The sequence below is a fragment of the Ziziphus jujuba genome, chromosome 12 (assembly GCF_031755915.1).
Source record: "Ziziphus jujuba cultivar Dongzao chromosome 12, ASM3175591v1".
NCBI lineage: Eukaryota > Viridiplantae > Streptophyta > Magnoliopsida > Rosales > Rhamnaceae > Ziziphus > Ziziphus jujuba.
This window is the reverse complement of record NC_083390.1, coordinates 26,090,534-26,115,085: the sequence shown is the minus strand read 5'-3', so window position 1 is coordinate 26,115,085 and position 24,552 is coordinate 26,090,534. Positions and strand designations below refer to the sequence as shown.

At 32.8% G+C, this 24,552-nt stretch overlaps 1 protein-coding gene and 1 pseudogene across 1 annotated transcript; one reads left to right on the top strand and one right to left on the bottom strand.

Annotated features, from left to right (window-relative positions):
• Window positions 1–1,817: 1,817 nt before the first annotated feature.
• LOC125418520 (uncharacterized) lies at window positions 1,818–14,248 on the top strand (annotated as a pseudogene).
• A 7,652-nt stretch (window positions 14,249–21,900) lies between these two features.
• On the bottom strand, window positions 21,901–23,097 carry LOC125420525 (uncharacterized). The gene has a single exon (XM_048467165.2). It carries the CDS (start codon window positions 23,095–23,097, stop codon window positions 21,901–21,903), a length of 1,197 nt encoding a protein of 398 aa, XP_048323122.2.
• Window positions 23,098–24,552: the final 1,455 nt, after the last annotated feature.

Here is a 24,552-nt window from a genome sequence, read left to right as displayed (position 1 = left end):
CTCATTGGGATAGATGAACAATCCCCACCCCCCCTTAGAAACGTATAAGAAGTTTTCTCCTCGTATGGCTCAAGAAAATTGTAAATTATATCTATGTATAAAATGATAAGGTCAAATATATCCATAAAATCATCAAATCAACTAGACTATGATTTAAATATTTATTCTTTCCTCCACCAAAAAAATTATTCATATTTACAATTTGCACCCTCATAACTCAAGTTGGATAACTCTCAAATAACTCAAGGAAACCTTTTAAGCATTTCATTTATTGAGTATTCCCTAACCTCCCTTTTGTCTGTCTCTTTGATTCTGGACTCTGATCTAGTTATTGGGACAATCGAAAGCAGTATTTCATTGTTCCAGGATCCTTTATCTTTGCCTTGAATCATTGGGTTTATACATTACTTCGGTGATTTTGAATCGTTTCAAAATGGCAGCAACATACCCTTTTTTTATGATTTCTTTCTATCAAAGAATCATACGATTGAGTGATTCTTATGTAATACACTTTTGATTTGATTGAAAAAGTTTTACCAATTCCAAAAAATTGGAATTTTGAATTTGAAACTTGCTTGAATTGGATCCTTTTGATTTATATATGAAAATATATTTACAAATATATTTATGAAATTGTCCCAATTTATTGATTAATACTAACCCTAGGTTCTTGCCTCCAAGAAATGAATCAATACTTTTTACTCGAGCTCCATCATGTACGATTTACATCACGCCCCAACAAAAAAAAAAAAATGAGACTTCTATTGAAACAGAAGAAACGATGTCGAGTCAAGAGCACTTTCATTCATCTATAATTCCTATGTAGTAAAATATGGCGGATGTAAGAATCCACAATGGATCGTGTCCTTCAAGTTGCACGTTGCTTTCTACCGATCTTTCTAAATGAAGTTTTACCATAACACCTTTAGTTTGGAACCAGTATGTAATTGATTCAATTATGGAATCATGAATAGTCATTGGTTCGGTCGGTACATAGTAATCTATACTTTTTCTTTCTATATGAAAATATGAATGGCTAGGTTCTAACGAAGTCTCAAAACAAATTCAGTTTAATCCCCAACACCCAATACAAATATTTATTTTAACATATATTTTATTTCATTTTTTATTTATTTAATATAATAAAATATAAATAAAATATGAATACCATGAATAAAATAAAAAAATTTCTTTTTGAATCTGCACCTTCGAGTAACTTGATAGTGATAGGATAAATTTACCAATTTCACACTTCTTCGAGTACTTCGAACTCATAAGAAATCATCAAAAAGATTTAAGTAATTGAAAAATTTCCGGACTCAAGATCATTATTTGAATAAAATTTTAAAGTAAGGACCACATTTTAGCATCCTAAGAGAAACCCATATTTGTATTAAACAATCAATGATTAAAAAACTAGATAGCTAAAAAATCCAATTTATTTTTTTAGTGAACTAGTGGATAAAGACTGGTGTAAGGTAAGGTTGTTTTTATTTCATACTGATTTCTAAAATTGGAATCGAAATAAAAATAATATGGGCCCCCTATACAGATAGACTAAAAAAATGTTACTGAAAGGAATTATAGATATTTTATGTTAAATATTTAACATTTAGGGATCACAAATGGATCCAATTATATCTGCGTGTTATTTGAACACGATTCAGTTTGTGAAAAAGATATAATTCAAAGAAGAATTATTAAGAATACTAATAAAATTTTTCCACTCCAATATTATACTCTTAAACAGAAAGGTGTTTTATTTTAAAAGGCAATCTTTTTCTGAAGTATAGCATTATATATATTATAACGCTATAATGGGTTGGGCATGCTTTGGGACGGAAGGATTCAAACCTTCGAATAGCGGGACCAAAACCTGTTGCCTTACCACTTGGCCACGCCCTCTATTCGACCCTAATAAACACTAATATTGGTATTGGTTGTTCGTCAACTCCAGTATAAATATCTATAAAATATATAGATTGTTGCTAGAATTTTAAGATGTGTTAATACAGAATTAAGTTGAATTTATTGATCATTACATAGAATTCAATTAAGATATTGTATGAAAGTATGATTTATTCTATTGTCTTTTGATTTGAGAATTGAAGGATTTTTTATTAAAGGAGTTCAAATTAAAGAAGGTTTTTAGGGTCTATCTTATTTAGTTTTATTCATTTTCCCTTCTATTAATAACTCAATCAAAATAATACAATTATCTTCAATAACAAAAATAACAAAATATTCGTTATGCTTAATATATTTAGTTTGATCTGGATCTGTCTTAATTCTGCCCTTTATTCAAATGGTTTTTTGGTCGCCAAATTACCAGAGGCCTATGCTTTTTTGAATCCAATCATAGATGTTATGCGAGTAATAACTGTGCTATTTTTTCTCTTAGCTTTTGTTTGGCAGTTGCTGTAAGTTTTCGATGAGATCTTTAAGAAGTCCTCGCCAAATTCATGATTGATTCAAAAAAAAATAAAAAATCTAACATAAAGCCTGATAAGATTAGATAAGTTTTAGAGTATGAACTCTCGATTCCAATATTGAAATTTTTGTACAGCCGCGAGAAATCTGGATCAACCCATTTCCTTATTATGACCTTTTTTCCATTGAAAGGCCTTATTGGAGTACTCACAATGTCAAATTGTGGGTATGAAAAAAAAAATTCAGTAATGAAAAACTCCACTTATCCACTTATATTATAAATATTACAAATGAAGTTTTTGAAAATTTCATTTTCTATTTCTAAAAAAAACTTTATTTCTTGGTGTCAAAATACAAAATAAAAAGAGTAGGATATGCAGTCTAAAATAAAATAGCGAATATATTCTCTTTTTTCCTAAATAATAATTTTGAAGATTGTGTAATGCTTACTTGATGAGTTGGTGCTGGGCTAGCCAAAAATCAAAGTTTATCCAAAGCTTTGTCTAAAATTCCTAAAATCCAGCAATAATCCAGCAAAGGGGGGATTATTCAAAGCGGACTCAATGGACAATGGGGATGGAATTGTTGTTGGGTGGTTAAGACACCCTATTTTTAGAGATAAAGAGGGTTGTGAACTTTTTGTATGTCGTATGCCTACTTTTTTTGAAACATTTCCGATTGTTTTAGTAGACGGAGACAGAATTGTGAAAGCCAATGTTCCTTTTATAAGGGTAGAATCGAAATACAATGTCGAACAAGTAGGTGTAACTGTTGAGTTCTATGGCGGAGAACTCATTGGAGTCAGTTACAGTGATCCCGCTACCGTGAAAAAATATGCTAGACGTGCTCAATTGGGTGAAAATTTTGAATTACATCGTGCTACTTTGAAATCCGAGGGTGTTTTTCATAGCAGTCCGGGGGTTGGTTTACTTTTGGACATGCTTCATTTGCTTTGCTCTTTTTCTTTGGACACATTTGGCATGGTGCTAGAACCTTGTTCAAAGATGTTTTTACTGGTATTGACCCCAATTTGGATGCTCAAATAAAATTTGGAGCATTCTAGAAACTTGAAGATCCAACTACAAGAAGACAAGTAATCTAATAGAATATTGTGTTTGATTAGGGTACTAGATAAATCTTGATTTGAATCAGTACCTTTTCTTTGACTCTTGCTCTTTCTTTATATGGGAGACGATCCCAAATAAACAGGTATGGAAGCTATAATTGTATTTAAACCACGATCGAATCTATGGAAGCATTGGTTTATACATTCCTCTTAGTCTCAACTTTAGGAATAATTTTTTTAGCTATCTTTTTTTGAGAACCACCTAAAATTCCAACTAAAAAGGTGAAATGATTTTTCATTATCTCAATAGAAAGTAATGAGCCTCCCAATATTGAGAGGCTCATTACTTCAACTAGTCTCCGTGCTCCTCGAATGGATCTCTTAGTTGTTGATAGGGTTGCCTAAAAGGAGTATATAAGGCGTACCCAGTAAAACTTATAAGTAAACTCGATATAAAGATGGCAACTAGGGTTGCTGTTTCCATTATTATATAGTTTCAAGACCACAATGGGTCTATGATAAGATCATTTATTTACAACAAAATGGTATACAAAGTCAACATATCTGAATGAAGATAAAATACGATTTATGACTACACAAACCGTTGAGAGTATTTCTAGATCTGGTCCAAGAAGAACTGCTGTAGGGAGTTTATTGAAACCATTGAATTCAGAATACGGTAAAGTAGCTCCTGTGTGGGGAACTACTCCTTTGATGCGTATCACAATGGCCCTTTTTATGGTATTCCTGTCTATTATTTTCGAGATTTACACTTCTTCCATTTTATTGGAATGAATTAGATTCACAAGAACTAGTAACTAGCTTTTCAATACAAAGTGAAGCATTTAGGTCTCTGATTTTTACCCCATTCTATTTTGGTAGTTCGATCGTGAAATTTCTTTTTTTCTATAGTTTTGGAATATGAGTGGGTGACTTGTTATAATTGATCCAATGGATAGTACAGAGAATGTGTCTGTCATCTTGATAGAGGTGGTTTTACTTCGTCGGATATTCATTTTAGATTCTGAAGCACGGAATATAGGAAATAGAGTCCAAAGTATTATTAACACTATGATTCATCCCTAATTTTCAGACCACAAGTCTGGACTTCCTTTTTCTTCTTTTTTTTCAAAGAGTTAGATTTAGAAGTTATAAATCGAAATATTTTATTTTTTCAAACTCCTATTTACGCTTATTTTGATCAAAGGACAAGGGTGTCGTTGGATTTTTATTCATTCTAGTTATTCATTGAATAAATGATAATCCAACAGTTTTTACACAAGGAATTTTTGGAATTAGTTTATAAAGAAAGGGTTAAAGGCACAATAAAGAAAACAGTAGTTAAAGGCACATTACACACAATAAAAAAAATATAAAATAGGTAAAAATAAGATTCAAGAGGCCTATAATCATCACCATAAAGATAAATGTGCCGACTTGATACTATGGCATTATAACCACAAGAAAGAAAGTCTGGATTTTTATTCTTTTATATCTTCAGAAATGATTGAATCAGAGGATTAAGAAGTTGTAAACTTAAATTTCTATTACACATATTGATGTGATTCCGCCCGAGCCCGCTCCACCGATAACCTGCTGGGGTGCTGACTCGACACGGATGAAGATTAGGCCAATCACAAAAGCTCAAATTAAGAGATTTAAGGACAACCTGGGAGTATTTATATAGGGGGTAATCAATCTCAACAGAGCTTGTCCATACTTGAAGATACAAAGCCTATTCTAAGCATCCACGTGGTGGAAGCCGATACGGACCCGGGTGACGATTTTGGTACATTTTTGGAGTCCGGGAAGCATGAAATGGTTCAAATGCTTTATGGGTTCAATACATATGCCTAAAAGGTCATGGAATCAAGTTAAATCAGCCTCAAATGCAATCAAAAAGGGCTTGTACAGACAGCATCAACAATTTGGCCGAATTTGCTGTATTGCTTGCTGGCTTTACTGTATTTTACTGTCTTAGCCTTTTCTTATTTTTCCAAGCATGGGCAACGTGTGGGACTTCATATTCAGCTTATTTGGCATCCTAAAAAGAATCTAAAAGCTGATTTTAAGCTCAAAGAGGTCAAAGATTGATCAAAGTTAACTTGATTAAAAGGCTAGCATTTTTTAGTTTCCTAATTTGTTTTTACTTTTTGTTTTAGGAAACTACCATTACTTTTTGGCTTTTATTTATTTATTTTCTGGACAAATAACTTTAGGAAGGTTTTTATTTTATTCTTCCCATTGTAAATTAATTAATTCCTAATTTAATATAAAGGAATTAATTAATCAAACTTAGATTAGGAAAGGAAGTATAGTTTCGGCCAACTAGGTTTCTTTATGTGTGGTGGCCGGTTTTCTTTATTTTGAGGGTTTTATTTCATGGCTTTGTAGCCTATTTAAAGGCTTATTTTTCAATATGAATACAACTTTGATTTGATTGAGAAAATACTTGTGAGATTAATTATCTCTTTGTTCTTTGAGAACACCTAAAACACCATTAGATAATTGGTTGTTTTAGCTTGACTTATCAATAGGTTTTCCATCCCCTATTGTGGCGTCTACATTATACCAAGGTTTCTAACCACAGTTTGGTTAGGGGTTGAGGTCCATCCCATTAGAACTTGAACTTAATTAAAGATCCGGGCTAATATAATATGGGTTTAGGAGCAGGTCGTCCTAGGTTCGTATGACATATCCAGTAGAACTAGTATTTTGGTGTTTCTGTTTGAGCCGTACGAGATGAAATTCTCATATACAGTTCTCGGGGGGGGGGGGGGGTCTGCTCCGTTTACCTATCCCAATAAAATCTATGATTGGTTCGAAGAACGTCTTAAGATTCAGGCAATTGCAGATGATCTAACTAGTAAATATGTTCCTCTCATGTCAACATCTTTTATTGTCTAGGCGGAATTACACTTACTTGTTTTTTAGTACAAGTAGCTACAAGGTTTACTATGACCTTTTATTACCGTCCGACCGTTACGGAGGCTTTTGCTTCTATTCAATATATAATGACTGAAGCTAACTTTGGTTTGTTAATCCGATCAGTTGATCAATGGTCGGCCAATATAATGGTCCTAATGATGATCCTGCATGTATTTCGTGTGTGTCAGCAGCTTTAAAAAACCTCGCAAATTGACTTGGGTTACAGGTGTGGTTTTGGGGGTATTGACCGCATCTTTTGGTGTAACTGGTTATTCCTTAACTCGGGACCAAATTGGTTATTAGGCAGTAAAAATTCTAACAGGTGTGCCAGAAGTTATTCCTGTAATAGGATCACCCTTGGTAGAGTTATTACGCAGAAGTGCTAGTGTGGGACAATCCACTTTGACTCGGTTTTATGGTTTACACACTTTTGTATAACCTCTTCTTACTATCGTATTCATGTTAATGCACTTCCTAGTGATTTGTAAGCAAGGGATTTCTAGCCCTTTATAATATAATGTAATGTAATTTATAATGTAAATAATATTAAAAATATATTATATCATACCTATTTTTAATCAATCATTTATCAATTGGGGTAGGACCAATAGTATTTCATTGCTACAAATATGTCTTATTTAAACGAATAAGACATATATTTGGATATTTCTCTTCAACTCCGTAAATATGTAATAATGTATTAATTTTATTTGTTTGACACTCATAGTTGAAGTGAATTTTTTGAAGATAAAATGGATTATGGGAGTGTGTGACTTGAACTATTGATTGGGCCATGCAAAATATATGCCCTTATCTGCCACATTTGAATTCACAACTAAAATAAAAAAAATATGTCTTTCTTCTAGCCACCACGTAAGCCCCATACAAAGGTATAGGCTGGTTTGTTTGAAGCGAATATTTTCTATGATGAGATTCGATCATGTCGTGTATGAATAAGCCCTGTGAGATCCAGTAGAAAGAATAATTGAAGTGATGTGACATGATCTCGAAGCATGGTCTATATATTTCACTTACTTAATAGTATAGAAATGTATTCATTTCCTCTACATTGACTCGATTTATTATACTATCGGAGTGAAACAAGGGATCTTATACGAAACTAGGACGACTTGCACCTAAACCTATATTATATTAGCCTAGATCTAATTATGTTCAAGTTCTAATGGTCACCTTGACCCCTAACCAGTGATTAGAAACCATGGTATAATGAAGAGGCCAAAATAGGTGATGGATATCCTATTGATAAGTCAAACTAAAACACTCATTCACTAATGGTGTTTTAGGTGTTCAAGAGAATAAAAAGAAATTCAATCTCACAAAATAAATTCTGAATATTATTAATGGTGTGTTCTTCCTCAAAAACAAGCCCTTTTATAGGTGAAGAGAAAACAAAATAAACCCTAATTACAATAGGTAAAACCAGCCATGCAATGAAGATTTCTAATATGGTCGAAAGTCTCCTCCTTTCCTAATTTAATTTTGATTAATTAATTCCTTTATTATGAATTATGAATTAATTAATTTACAATGAAAATAATAAAATAATAATTTTCTAAACTTATTTTTCCAGCAAATAAATAAATAAAAACAAAAAAGTAAAGGTAATTTCCTAAAACAAAAAGTAGAAACCAAATTAGGAAACTACTTGACTAGTTTGACCACTAAGGTATCTTTTGACCAATCTACAGCTTGTTTGGGCTCCAAATCAGCTTCCATATGCCATGTAGGATGCCAAATATGATTAATAATGATTCCCAGATGTTGCCCTTTGATTGGAATAACTCAAACAAGAAGAAAAGTCAAAGTCAACGGCTAAACAGCACATTTTATGCCAAATTGAGATGCTATCTGTACAAATCCTTTTTAGATGCTTTTGATTCTACCTTGGCTGGATTCTATATCCTATTTATGATATTCATTGATTTCATTAAGTTTTGGAACCATTCCTTGCTTCCCGGATTCCAAATTTGCATGAAAACAACTACCTGGGCCCGTATCGGCTTCCACCACTTGGATGCTTAAAACGGGTCTTGTATCTTCAGATATTGCCAAGCCCTTCTGAGAATTAATTACTCCCCATATAAAAGCATCTAGGTTGTTCATAAATCTCTTAGTTTGAGCCCCAGTGATCGGTCCAATCTTCATCCTTATGTGGTCAGCACCCCAGCAGGTTGTCGGCTGTGCGGTCCGATCTTCATTCCCCTCCTTTTCAAAAGGATTTCCCCTCAAGTCAAAGTCATCACCTGCAGTAAAAGGAGAAAAATCAGCAACATTAAATCTAGCACTAACATTACACTCACCTATGAAATCAAGTTTGTAGGCATTTTCGTTAATCTGCTCCAAAACTTGAAAAGGTCCATCCACCACCAGCATAAGCTTTGACTTCCTTTGTTTTGGAAACCTCTCCTTTTGTAAATGCAACCAAACCAAGTCTCCTGGGTCAAACACTAGCATAAAAAAATCTAGAAATACATGCTCATTATAGCTAAAATTACACTTTTTAAAGTTAGCAAATAATCTCTTCATAATTTTCAAATTTCCACAAAGTAAAGGTCTCAACAAGGCAGATAAAGTTCTATACAACAAAAGCATTTTTAAATAAGCATCTTTATAATTCATGACCAGCAATGAATTTTTACTCAAGATAGCTTTATCAAAACTCAAATAAAAATTTTTATTTTTCCTTTCTCACTCAAGGTTTCACTGAATTTTGCATCACTCTTGGCTTTTTCTCCAAATGTCTCACTCTCGGGTTTGTTAAAATTTTTCCACTTAACCTGGGTTTTAGAGGACTTCTCTTGGACAGCAAGCTCACCTTTCCCCTCTTGAATGGATGGTGGAATCATTGCTGCCATACTCGCCTTCTCTTTGAGCCTCTCGGCTTCCATCCTTTGTTGCATTTGTAGTTGGTCTCTAAAAACCTCCTTCTAGGTCAATGGCTCCAGCTTGACCTTCTTACCTTTAAATCTAAAAACAATACAATTTTCTCAACCATAATGAGTAGCATCTTTATCAAATTTCCGTGGTCTACCTAATAGAATATGTCCGGCATGCATAGGCACAATATCACACAAAACAACATCCACATATTTATCTATGCTAAATTTTACTTTGGCTTGCTTATTTACTCTCATCTCTCCATTATCATGAAGCCATTGTAATCTATATGGTTTTTGATGTTTAATAGTTGTTAAGCTTAATTTATCAACTACCATGCTACTAATTACATTTGCACAACTCCCACTATCTATGATCATACTACATGTGTAACTTTGAATTTCGCATCGGATGTGGAAGATGTTTTCTATTTGAATTTGATCCTCATCTTTGTATACAGTAAGGACCCTCTTTGGAACTAGGCTCAAATCAAAATTTGAAACCCTTAGGGTTTTGGCTTCATCTTCAATTCCTTCCTCTTCATGCTCGGTCTCAATTTCAGCATCATCACTATCGGACTCCAACTCGCCATTGTCCTTTAACACCATGATTCTTCCATTCGGGCATTGGCTAGCAATGTGTCCTCGTCCCTGGCACTTAAAACAAATAATTTCTCTAGATCTTGAAGGTTTAGGATCAGATTTTACCTCATTCTTTGGCTTCCCTTTTTGGCCGATTGGAGCTTTCTTCACATAGTTTCAGTATTGGCTTTGAATCATAGATGGGATTGCTTCTCCAAGCACTTGGATTTGACCTCCTGCTGTTTGTAACTCCTCCAAACCATGAGATTACACCTCTCCTCTTGAATTGATGCTCTAATTTAATAGCCACATGCAACATCTCCTCCAATTCCACATATTGTCGCAATTCTAGTTGATTGGCTATCTCATAATTCAAACCACCAAGAAACCTTGCCATGGTTACTTCTCTATCTTCATTCATGCTTAGCCTTATCATGAGCATCTACATCTCCTTGTAATAATCCTCCATGGACCTACTTCCTTGAGATAAAGATTGAAGCCTTTGGTGTAGCAACCTATGATAGTGTGATGGTACAAATCGCTTCCTCATGGCTTCTTTCATTTGTCGCCATGTAGTGATCAATTCATCACCTACTCTCCTTCGGGTGTTTTGCTCATTGGTCTACCATTGGAGTGCATAATGACCAAATTCCATTGCTGCCAATTTCACCTTCTTAGCCTCCGAATAGTTGTTACAATCGAAGTTCATCTCCATATGCTCCTCCCATTCCAAGGAAGCCTTCGGGTCACTTTTCCCCATGAAAGGTGGTATCTTTACCTTGATGTTGCCAAGATCATCATCTACCTCCTCTCTCCTATGCCTCCCATGGCCTATCCTCTCTTGGACAGCAAGTGTTTCATCCATTCCTTCCTCGAAATTATCTCCAAAATATTCCTCTTCAAACTCCTCTCTAGGTCGTCCACGGCCTCCTCGACCTCAACCTCAACCTCCATGGAACTTTTGCCTCAAATTTGATCCACCATGAGATGTTTCTATTCTATCCATCCTTTGATTTATGCGGTCAAATTGAGCATTCATCCACTGCAATTGTTCTAAGACAGCCCTCATGTCCGTTTGATCACCACTCCTCGTAGCTCGGGAATCACCATGGAATCCTATGGATTCTTCTTCATTAATTCGTAGTGGTGGATCTCCTCTCCTCAACCTTGAGTCTTCCATATTAGTATAAATAATGCAAAATAAAATAAATTCTCACTAAAAATCACTCCCTCATGTGTTTTACTCAATCAAGGTCTAGACACTTTTGTTTCACACTAGTTTCGGCTTTTACCCTCTTTTAAGCTCACACACTCTTGCCTTTTTCCACTGAAATAATTATCTCAAAGTTCTCATTAAAACACCCACAAAACAAAAACTAGATCACAAGAATGTTCTAATTAAACTTATCAACAAAACAGTAGTAAAAAAATAAGTAATACCGAATGAATTTAAAATACCTAAATTTTGGCTTTTTTAGGCAAAATAAGGCAAATTACAAGAAAATTTTGGAATCAATAAGAGCTGGATTAGATGATACAAAATTAAGTATCCATGAATAAAATTTTAGAGACAAAATTTCAAACACGAACAAGAATCAATTCGAACAAAATTAAAGAATAGTGTTGGTTGTTGTTCTTGTAATTCTAGTTTTGTATCAAATCCTTTAACTAATTTAAATTCAAATAATTCCAACACCCAAAATTCAAATATCCAGCAACAAAAATAATTCTCCAGTAACTCCAAATATTGAATAAATAATCAACAAACCAGCAGCACCAAGAAATTGTCCAGCAACAAATTTCAACACCAAATTTAACAAACCGAAATTTTTTGTTTTATTCGGCTTTTTCTTCTTTTATTTTTATTTTTTACTCACAGATCATAAGGCAACTTTAGTATCAAGAATAAACTTCAAAATTTCAATTCCAACACCAAACAATCACCAAACCTGTGACCTCCAAAACAAAATACAAATTGTGCAGTTTTTTTTTTCTTTTTTATATCCGTTCGGTTTTTCCTCTTTTTTTCTTTTTTTGTTAATATATGAATGCAAATATTTAAGACTAAAACATCAAAGGAAAAATCAACAAAAACCAAAATTAACAAGAACAATGATCAAAACAACCAACAAGCTAGGAACCAAAAAAAAAGAAGGGTAAAACTAGGAAATCCTAATTTAACTAGCAATGAGTTTTTTTGTTTTTCTTTTTTTAATGTAGAACGTCTATGATAATAGAAGCAACCTTAATCTAATGCTAAAATTTTAGAATAACATAAAAACAAATAAAGCATATAAAGATCGATCAAACCGGAACAAAATTTGGCTCTTATACCAAATGATACGAACCTACTACGACCTGTGCCTAAACCCATATTATATTAGCCTGAATCTAATTATGTTCAAGTTCTAATGGTCACGTTGACCCTTAACCAACCTGTGATTAGAAACCTTCGTATAATGAACATACCATAATAGGTGATGGATATCCTATTGATAAGTCAAACTAAAACACTCATTCACTAATGGTGTTTTAGGTGTTCAAAAGAACAACGAGAAATTCAATCTCACAAAATAAATTCCGAATATTATTAATGGTCTGTTATTCTTCAAAAATGAGCCTTTTTATAGGTTAAGATAAAACAAAATAAACCCTAATTACAATAGGTAAAACCGGCCATGCAATGAAGATTTCTAATATGGTCGAAAGTCTCCTCCTTTCCTAATCTAATTTTGATTAATTAATTCCTTTATTATGAAGTAGGAATTAATTAATTTACAATGAAAATAATAAAATAATAATTTCCTAAACTTATTTTTCCAGCAAATAAATAAATAAAAACCAAAAAGTGAAGGTAATTTCCTAAAACAAAAAGTAGAAACCAAATTAGGAAACTAGTTGACTAGTTTGTCCACTAAGGTATCTTTGACCAATATCCAGCTTGTTTGGGCTCCAAATCAGCTTCCACATGCCATTTAGGATGCCAAATACAATTAATAATGATTCCCAGACGTTGCACATTGATTGGAATAAGTCAAACAAGAAGAAAAGTCAAAGTTAGAGGCTAAACAGTATATTTTCAGCCAAATTGAGATGCTGTCAGTAAAAGTCCTTTTTAGATGCTTTTGATTCTTCCTTGGATGGATTAAGTGTCCTATTAATGATATTCATTGAGTTCATGAAGTGTTGGAACCATTCCTTGCTTCTCGGAGTCCAAATTTGCACGCAAATAGTTACCCGGGTCCGTATCGGCTTCCACCACTTAGATACTTAAAATGGGTCTTGTATCTTCAGGTATTGTCAAGCCCTTTTGAGAATTAATTACTCCCTATATAAAAGCATTTAGGTTGTCCTTAAATATCTTAGTTTGAGCCCTAATGATCAGCCTGGTCTTCATCGGTATCGGGTCAGTACCCCAACAGGTTCTCGGTTGTGCGAGCACGGGCGGATTCGCATCAGGATCTAAAGAAGAATAAGAAGAATAGGGGATAAACTAGATTAGTAGAAATTAAATCCTTTGTATGTAAAATTTTTTGATTTTCTTAGGGATAAAGTCCAATTGCAAGGTCTGAGACGACCCAGAAAGCACTTGATCATGATTTGTAAGCCTACTTGGGTATTGAGCATTTATCAGTAATAACTTAATTCCTTACAATGGATGGTTGTTGAAACTCTGAAAAAGGAAATTTGGTAAATTTTTTCTTTTTCTTACATAGAATCATTCATATAGGTGTGGATACCGTATCAATTTTTTTTATTTTTTATATGGATCTATTTGGTTCGTTTGATTCTCACTCAAGCTGGATGATGAAAAATTATCATGTCCGGTTCTTTTGGGGAATGGCTCTAGAATAATTCATCTATCCTAATAACAAAGAAACCTGACTTGAATGATCATGTATTAATAGCTAAGTTGGCTAAGAGGATGGGGCATAATTATAATGGAGAGCCCGCATGGCCCAATGATCTTTTATATATTTTTCCGGTACTAATTTTAGGTACTATTGCATGTAACATAGGTTTAACAGTTCTAAAACCATCAATGATTGGCGAGCCCGCGGATCCATTTGCAACTCCTTTGGAGATATTGCCTGAATGTTATTTCTTTCCCATATTTCAAATTCTTTGTACAGTGCCTAATAAATTATTGGGCATTCTTTTAATGGTTTCCATACTTGCGGGGTTATCAACAGTATCCTTTTTGGAGAACGTTAATAAATTCCGAAACCCATTTCGTCGTCCAGTAGCGACAACCGTCTTTTTGATTGGTACCATAGTAGCCCTTTGGTTGGATATTGGAGCAATGTTACCTATTGATAAATCCCTAACTCTAGGTCTTTTTTAAATTGATTCAACTGTGAAAGAAAAAAAAAAAAAAAAACACGATGTGTAGCTAAGGAATAGTCGCTTCAAAGTGAATTCTCCCTAGATATATTTATTTATTCAATTCAATTTTGGATCTATTCCGAATATATGGAATGCGCTAAAGATTCAAAACTCATTTTTATCATTTTTTTAAGAAAAAAAATAAATAATCCATTAAAATTTATGCAAAATGCTTTTCTATTTCTAGAATGTCGAATATATGTTTTATATCTTCTGTATGAAAAATGTTTCATTTTCATAAGGTCTTCTTTGCTGTTATTCAAAAGGTCTAATAATGTATGTATATTGGAACCTTTAAGGCAATTATAGACCCTGGGGTGCAATTATAATTGGTCAATAAAAATAGATTTTAATGCTATTTTGTTTTGATTTTTATGTGGTTTAGCCAATCTATCATGAAAAGTAAAAGTGGGTAAAGTAACTTTGTGTTGGTTTTTTTCTAAATGGAAATTTTATACTCTGCATATAAAAAGGGAATAAATAAATCAATCAAATTCTGGGAAGTCTCATGAAGTGCTTCTTTAGGAGTTAAACTTCCATTTGTCCATATTTCAAGAAAAAGTATCTTTTATTTTTCATTCCCATTCGCATAAGAATGAATACTATGATTCGCACTTCGAATAGGCATGAATATAGCATCTATAGGATAACTTCCATCTTGAAAGTTATTTGGCATTTTTATATGATACCAGTGATGCCTTTGGAGTTGTAATTCAATACACAAATTAATTGGTTCCATTAGGTTCGCTATAGCCTGTGTATTATCAACGATTTGCACCGAAGGTGGTAAGATGATGTCTTGAGCAATTACATATGAGGGACCTTTGACACAAATAGATGCATCACGAGTTCCATAAAGATTACTTCTCAATACAATTTCTTTTAAATTCATTAAAATTTCATGTACAGATTCTTGAATACCCACTATGGTAGAATATTCGTGTGGTATTTTATCAAATTTTACGCGTGTGATACATGTTCCTTCTATTTCTCCAAGCAAAGCTCTTCGCATCGCAATGCCTATTGTATCTGGTGTGATTCTGCCTGTGCCAACACATCCATCCATGTCTCGGAAGACATCCATACCTCGGAGGGTAACCATACCTCAGATACCTCGAAGGGCATCCATACGTCGAAGGACATCCACACCTCGGGGAGCATTTTACCTCGGACAACATCAGTCCATCCATGTCGCGGACAACACTGGTGTCATCCATGTCTCGTACAACACCATTTTCTTTGGACATCAATAGCACATTCATACCTTGGACAACTTTCCACCTCGGCTATCAACTATCTCGGACATCTGACTCTTGTTCAACTATTTCGGACATAATACTCTTGTCCAACTATCTCGGACATTTGACTCTTGGACAACATAAGCTATCTCAGCCAGTTGACACTATATAGTTTGGACACAAGCTAACTCGGATGAAAGGCATCTTCGGACACAAGCTAACTTGGATGGAAGACAAGCTCGATCATGAGTTAGCTCGGTTGAAGACATAATTCAGCCTAGATGTCAAAGTCAACTCGTTACCTAATTTACGATTGACTTTCTTTTTTTTTAATTTATTTATTGGTTGGACAAGTTGATTTAGGAAAGTTAATATGTTATTTTATTTTCATTGTTTAGGAAAGTTGATATTTTTGTAAATTAAGGAATTAATTAATTAGAAATTAGACTTAGGAAAGTAGTGAGGTTTGGCTACCATGATTATGTTTCCTAATGTTGGCCAAAATTTTCTCCTTAGACATTTAGGGTTTTATTTGTGACTTTGTAGCCTATTTAAAGGCTTATTTTATGATTGAGAAGGAAGCTTGAATTTTATACAGAAAATTATTTGTGCGATTGAATTCTCTTTGTTCTTTTGAACACCTAAAACACCATTAGTGAATGAGTGTTTTAGTTTGACTTATCGATAGGCCTTCGATCACCTATTGTGGCGTCTTCATTATATACCAAGGTTTCTAATCACAGGTTGGTTAGGGGTCAAGGTGACCATTAGAACTTGAACATAATTAGATCCGGGCTAATATAATACGGGTTTAGGAGCAGGTCGTCCTAGGTTCGTATCATTTGGTATTAGAGCTAAATTTTGTTCTGGTTTGATCTATCTTTATTTGCGTTATTTGTTTTTGTGTTATTCTGCAATTTTAGCATGAGGTTAAGGTTGCATCCATCCCATACACATTCTGCATCTTTAAAAAAAAAAAAACAATTCATTCTTAGTTGAATTAGGATTTCCAAGTTTTATCGTATTTTTGTTTCCTAATTTGTTGGTTGTTTTTCATCATTATTCTTGTTAATTTTGGTTTTTGTATATTTTTCCTTGCTCTTTTAGTCTTAAATATTTGCATTCATATATTCAAGAAAAAAAAAAAAAAGGTTTGCGGCAACATATTAAAAAAAAAAAAAAACTGCACTTTTGTATTTTGTTGGAGGCCACGGGTTTGGTGGATTTTTTATGTGTAATTGCAATTTTTTGTTCTGATCTTTGCTACTGCAGTTGTTTTATGTTCTGTGAATGAAAAAAAAAAAAAAAAAAAGAAGAAGAAGAAAAAGCCAAATAAAAAAAAAAAAATCAGTTTGTTGAGTTTGGTGTTTGCTGGAAATTTCTTTGAACTGCTGCATTGTTGACTATTTGTTACATATTTGGAGTTGCTAGAGAATTATTTTTTGCTGCTGGATATTTGGAATTTTGGGTGCTTAAATTATTTGGATTAAAATTAGTTAAAGGATTTGATACAAAAACTTGAATTACAAAGAACAACAACCAACAACTTTTCTATATTTTTGTTCTCTTTGATTCTTGTTCGTATTTGAATTTTTTTTTCTAGAATTTTATTCTTGAACTCATAATCTATTACCTCTTTGATTCTTGTTCGTATTTGAATTTCTTTTTGTAGAATTTTATTCTTGAACTCATAATCTATTACCACTACTAAAAAAATGCCTTTTAACAACCATTAATTTGGTTGCAAAACATCCTATTTTGGTCGCCAGTGGCTTTTAGAGACCAAAAAACCGTGGTCACCACGTGGTCGCTTAAACGTCGTAACAGATTCTATTTAGTAACTAATATATGTTGGTTGCTAAATCAGTTGAGGTTTTAGCGGCTAGTTTTTAAGGATTTTGTGACCATAAATTAGTCTTTAAAACTCCTTGAATATTAAATTTAAGCATATATTTTAGTCATAAAAACTTATAACTTCGTAACCAAAAAATGTTATGGGACCAATTATTAAAATATTCATGGCCAAAATTATGGTCACTAAAAACCGTATTCAATGACAAAACGTTCCAGTCATCAAAAGAGGTTTTGAACGACCATGTAGTTGGTTGCAAAAATATGGTTTTAGCAGCAATGTGATTTGGTCGAAGAATTTAGTTTCAACCACTTATTATTTGGTCCTTAAATAGTGTTTGAGTGACACATTTTTATAGTCACTAAAATTGTTGGTATAGTGCCTAGTTACAATTGGTGGCAAATTTTATTACTCTGTAACTATTATTTGGTCGTCGAGAAACCTTTCACTAACGAATGTTGTGGTTAATAATAATCATTGCCAATTTGAAATGCATTTTAATGACAAAAATATTAGTCACTGTATCCCTTTTTCACTGTATACCAAAATAAAGGGCATTATCAATTACCAATATTGGGTTTCTATAAACCTTTATTTTGGTATCCATTGAATTGGTTGGTGAAATATAATTTGAGTGACCAATAGATTGGTAGTGAATTATGCTTATGAATGTTAATAAATATTAATAATATTATATAATTTCAATTATATGTTTAACCAAAAAGTATAAAACTTATTATATTATTATAAATTTCATTACATACATAAAATTGATATCACACTATATTTACATTGCAAACACAAAATATCAAAGAAGAAAAAGCATCTGTATATAACATGAATAAAGCAAACAATATAATTTATACTTGTGAGATGCTACAATGTAATTTGAAAAGCACGCACCAATATCCATGGTTATTGTAATCGTACCATAAACTGTATCAACGCATGTTTGTTGTAATCATACCATCTCATTCTTAAATATCAAAAAGCATTAAAAAAAATTGAAGACAAAATACAAACGAAACAAATTAGAAACAAATTACTTATTGATTGATATATTGGGGAAAAAAATGTGCATAACTGATTCAGCTCCAATAGTATTCTATAATAAATATCCCTCACTTCCATTGAAATTCTCCAAGAACACTAAATGCATTTGTGAATATTTGACAAATAGAGGCAATAATAAAATTTAGGAAAAAAAAGACAAACTCTAAAAAATGAAAATAATAATTTCACCAATAAAACACTTTTTATTAAGCCAATAACATTCATGATTGAGCATAAATTCACAAATGAAAATACATAATTAATTTTCAATCAAAACAAACTCTACAGAAATATACAAGTAATTCTCAATCTAAAAATAACTTGCACAAGGTAAAACATTGAAGGAAATAGAATCACTGTTACTCTAAATATTATCATGAATTGGAATAAAAACAAATATACATATGTATATATATATATTTATATATCTAATCGTCCTAATTCACTTTAAGAAATATCCTATTAGGATCATGTTCGGCACTGTAGATGTAATCAATTGCAACAAAAAAAAAAAAAGTACTCTTTTTTGTCATTAGGTGCTTGTCCAAGGTGGTAAGATGGTGCAATATATTTTATTATGATGACACCCCTGTTTTAAAAAATAAAAGCATATTGGAATTGATGATGACATAAAAATAAAGAAATTATTAAGTGAGAATATAAATATAAGTAATTAATATATGCAAATAAACCACATTCAAAAGACAGTGTAGGTTATATTAACTTATAGTTAAAATGGAGCATGATCAGTATAAACATGAATATAAATCATTACACAAATACAACAGTATGATGAAGAGAAATCATTACATAAATACAACAGTACAAGTAATTAGTATATGCAAAGTGAAGGAACTTCCTAATATGTCCAAGGTGATAACATGGTGCATAAATTATAATCATATTGTGATAAAACTTTAAAAAATAAGAGTATATGTAAAGTGATGACAATAAAAACAAAAATGAATTATTAGCTGACAATATGAACATTCTGGACTTAATATATATATATATATATATATATATATATGCTAGTAAGATATATTAAAAAAGCAACATATAGTTATATTAAATTAGTTTGAAATGGAGCATAATCATCTTTAACGTGAACATAAATCATTACATAGGAAACTGAAAAAAGGAAAAAAAATATAAAGTTATTTATGCAAATGAGTCAGTATCCTCACCGGTTTCACCATTACTTAACAACTCATCTTCACTATCATTGTCGGTTTCCTCATTGTACTCCCCATTATCTTCATTCTCTGTGCCACTATCTGCATCTTCATAATCTTCACTCTCTGCACCACTATCTGCATCTTCAAAATCTCCACTCTCTGCCTCACTATCTGCATCTTCATAGTTTGTTGCACTTTTCAAATTAATTTCTATTGGGTCAATATCTTCACGATTAAGACGTTCAATATCAATTGATTCAAATAAAATTTGAATGTCCATTGAATCATTTTCTTGATAAGCATCCAACTCATAAACTTAAAATGAATCACCATGATCATCACCTTCATCTAATCGGTCTGGAAAATCCCACAGATGACGATGATGCACTTTTCGAACCACTTTCCAATGTTGACCCATCTTGTAATCATCCACGTAAAACACTTGTTTAGCTTGTGAGGCAAGGACAAAAGGGTCATTCTTATACCAATATGAAGTGACATTAATGCTTGTGATTTGAAACTCTCTGATCATCTTTTTCTTTTTCACATTTGTGTCAAACCATGCACATCTAAAAAGTACAACAGAGTGTTTGGACCTATAGTCTAACACAAGAATGTCTTCTATTACCCCATAAAAGTCATAAGATTCACCATCATGATCACCTATAACCCAAATTCCACAATTTTGAGTGACACGCCTATCATTACGAACTTTTGTGCGATATCGAACTCCCATTACTACACATCCACTATATGATCTTATTCCATAATCAGGACCACATGCTAGTGAGTACAACTTATCAGTTACCATTGGATCTTTACATCTACTGAAATATTTTATCTGTGAAAATGTAATTTTAATTAATTAACAATACTTACATATCAAGCTGGAATTTTACCTTTCATAACTAAAAAACACATACCCGTTGTTCAAACCATTGTGGAAATTCCTTTTCTTGTACCTGCAGAATACTTGTGACACCCCTGTTTTGCAATAGTTTGGTGTGCTCACTGGCAAAATGTAATTTAATTAGAAGTATGGATTTATAATTTACTTATTTTGAACTTCAACTAATAATATATAAGTTTTGGTTCTTACTCAAAATATGGCTGCAACTCACAGCAATTGTAAAGGATGTACCAATGAGCTTTTTTATAATCATCATCTTTCAGTTCAACAAATTGAGGTTTCCCCAACAAGTTCACAGGTTGAGTGAATACTGACAAAGTCGAAGCAATCTGATTCTCACCATCTTTATTACGTTCTGGCCGATTGAATCGAGTTTCAATACCATGAAGGTACATTGAACAATAAGTTAATGCCTCATTAACAACATAACCCTCTGCTATTGAACCTTTTGGATGAGCTTTATTTCTCACATTTTTTTTCAATGTTCCCAAAGCTCTAATAATGAATAAAAAATATCATAAAAATAAAAAAAGTAAAAAGATAAAAAAATTAAAAGAATGTAAATTGATTGATCAACTTTAATAACCAAAGGCTTTACCTTTCAAAAGGATACATCCAACGAGTATGTACTGGTCCTGCCATTTTTGCCTCATATGGTAGGTGAACTGCTAGATGAACCATGATATCAAAAAAGGCTGGAGGGAATATTCTTTCCAATTTACACAATGTAAGTATTATCCCCTCTTATAACATATCCAAGTCTGAAACAGATAGAGTTCGTGCACAAAGTTTTTGGAAGAACACGCACATTTCAATAATTGTTCCACAAACCTCTTTCTTAATGTAAGGTCTTATACCCACGGGAAAAAGTTGTTGCAAAAGAACATGACTATCATGAGTTTTCAAACCTGATATCTTACCATCCTTAATGTTCACATTCTTTGAAATATTAGCAGCATAGCCATCTGTAAATTTGATAGACTTCAAAAATTTACAAAACTCATGTTTTTCATCCCTTGTTAATGAAAAACATGCCAACGGTTTCAAAACTTTACCGCCGGTTTCTTGTAAATGCAATTCTTTTCGAATTTTCAAATCCTTTAAATCCATACGTGCCTTGTCAGTATCCTTCGACTTACCTTTGATGTCCAACATTGTTCCAACTATATTATCACAAATGTTTTTCTCAATATGCATCACATCCAAATTGTGCCGAAATTTTAATTTAGACCAATATTCTAGTTCAAAAAATATGCTTTTCCTTGTCCAATTTAATTCACAGGCAGCATGTTTTCTCCTTTTATCCACATTGTTAGGATGTTTCCCCGATCTGCTCTCAATTGTCCTATCTAACTGTTGTAACTGCCTTGGAGCTAACCTTCATTCAGGCTTTCCATCATATTGTCGATTATTTCTCCATGCATGATTTATGGATAAATATCGACGATGTCCCATGTAACAAATCTTACTTCTTAAAGCTTGGGAAGAAGTATCTTCATTACAAGTCGGACATGCTTTGTATCCTTTGGTACTCCATCCAGAAAGTGTTCCATATGCTGGAAAGTCATGTATTGTCCACAATACTGTTGCATGCATTGTAAACCTCTCCTTTTTAGAGATGTCATAAGTGGTGACACCATTTGTCCATAGATCTTTCAATTCATCAATCATAGGCTGTAAGTACACATCAATGTCTTTTCCAGGTGCCGTTGGGCCTGGTATTAATAGTGACATCATCGAAAAAGTCTCTTTCATGCACTTCCAAGGTGGCAGGTTATAAGGCACTAACATCACTGGCCACATGCTATACGAAGTACTAATGTTACTAAAAGGATTAAATCCATCAATGGCAGCACCTAGCCGGACATTACGAGGATCCATAGCAAATATCGGATATTGTTCATCAAAGTGCTTCCATGCTTCTCCATCTGCTGGATGCCTCAATACTCCATTTGCGTTAGGACGCTTCTCTTTGTGCCATCTCATATCAATAGCAGTATGGCGAGATATGAATAATCTTTGCAATCTTGGAGTGATAGGAAAATATGGAAGCACCTTTTGAGGGATCCTTTTCCCCTCAGTACCTTGAAATTTGTATCTCGGTTCAGCACATATTGGACATTTATCCAATTCAGCTGATTCTTTCCAAAACAATGTACAATCCCATTTACAAGCATGAATCATTTCATATCCTAATCCAATTGCATGAAGTGTACATTTTGCCTTGTAGTAAGACTTTGGCAATTTAGTACCCTCTGGAAGTGCTTCCTTGAGAAGTTCAAGCAACATACTAAATGACTTGTTACTCCAATGGTTTAAAGCTTTTATATGCATTAACCTGACCAAAAAAGTCAATGCAGAGAACTTTGTACACCCTGGATATAACTCGCTTTCAACTTCAGCAAATAATCTTGAAAATTCTTTATTTCTATGATCTTGATCTCCAATGTGACCTTCATATGCATCTACATCAATATCCATGTCACCTGCAGCATCTTGCAATGCTACCATCATATCATCATTATCATCTTCTTCCCTATCATGATCAACAGCTTCATCATCTTCCTCAAAACCCATTTCAATACCTTGAAAATTCAATGCCTCTCCATGATAAATCCAATTGTGATAATCTGGTGAAAATCCTTTCACCCATAAATGTCGTTCAACTACACTTATATCTTGGAAATACACATTCTGACAATATCGACAAGGACATCTAGTCCTATTATCTTCATCTAAATGATGTTTAGCCAATTCAATAAATGATTTAACACCATTTGTGTATTCATTTGACAGCTTATCATGACATCATATCCATTTTTTTTCCATAACTTCCTAGAAGAAACCAATAGTATAGTTATAAGGATATAATATATCAAGCACTTAAAATAACTTAACTTGTACAATATTGAAGCTAAAATGGGTTTAAGTGTCTCAATACACAGCAAAATAGCATTAAAGGATAGGAAATTAAAAGAATAATAAACTAGTTAAATTGCAAAAGGAGAACAGATATTGCAATATTCATATACTCAAAGACATGAAATGGTCTATTTAAAAAAAAAAAAACAACAAAAAGAACAATGATAGGTATACTAAGCATTATTCATTCCACTAATATTTTTTTTTGGAGTATATACATAGCCATCTAGAATTAACATTGATAATCAACTTCACTTTATCATAATAAAGATAAAACTTCAATGACCTTGTGTCCAGTGTGTTTTCTTATAGCATGATCCTTTTTAAAGGTGACAGCAAGGTAGTGGAAGTACAATGTCAGGAGCTCCTAATATATATTTATGTATCACATAAAAATTATATGTATGTAGATATACTTTCTTGAAAAAAATAAGAATAGAAATTTCCAGCTTACTAGGAATTAAGTTATGGCTAAACCGTGTGATATAGAGTTATCTTGTAACATAATATTTTAAATAGAATGTGGACAATGTTATTATGTTTCTATGATGACTTGGTTTACAAGCTGATTTGGAGTTTGGCAAGTATCCCTACATTTGGTTATTTCAATTGCTCTGCCACATGATATTTGGGCTCAAGTTCAGATGCACTACTTTTATTGTTTTTGCCAAAATAATAAATTAGTTTTTTCAATCTTATTGGAGGGTAAGTCAAATGGAAAAAACCACCTCATCCACAAATAACCAAACCATAATTCCAGGAAATGACATATAATTACGCTTAGAAATTATGAAAACCAAATAGGATATGGAAATGTAATTTGTATAAGTCATAGTAACTAAAGGTATTCACCTAATCCTATATATGCTGCAATAAGCTGTAAGTTGTTCCAACAAAGAATGCAGGTTACATATATTTATTTTCCTATTGACTCATCATGTAGTTTGGTATGAACCCAAAAACAAAAATCTGATATATTTTTCAATATTTACAGTACTAGAACTCTGTCATTTACATAAAGACACCACAAACTTAGAAAGAAAATGTCTCTTACCAAGAATGCCTTCCTTAGGTCATGAAGAACCTTTTCCCTCTCGGCTCATCACATCC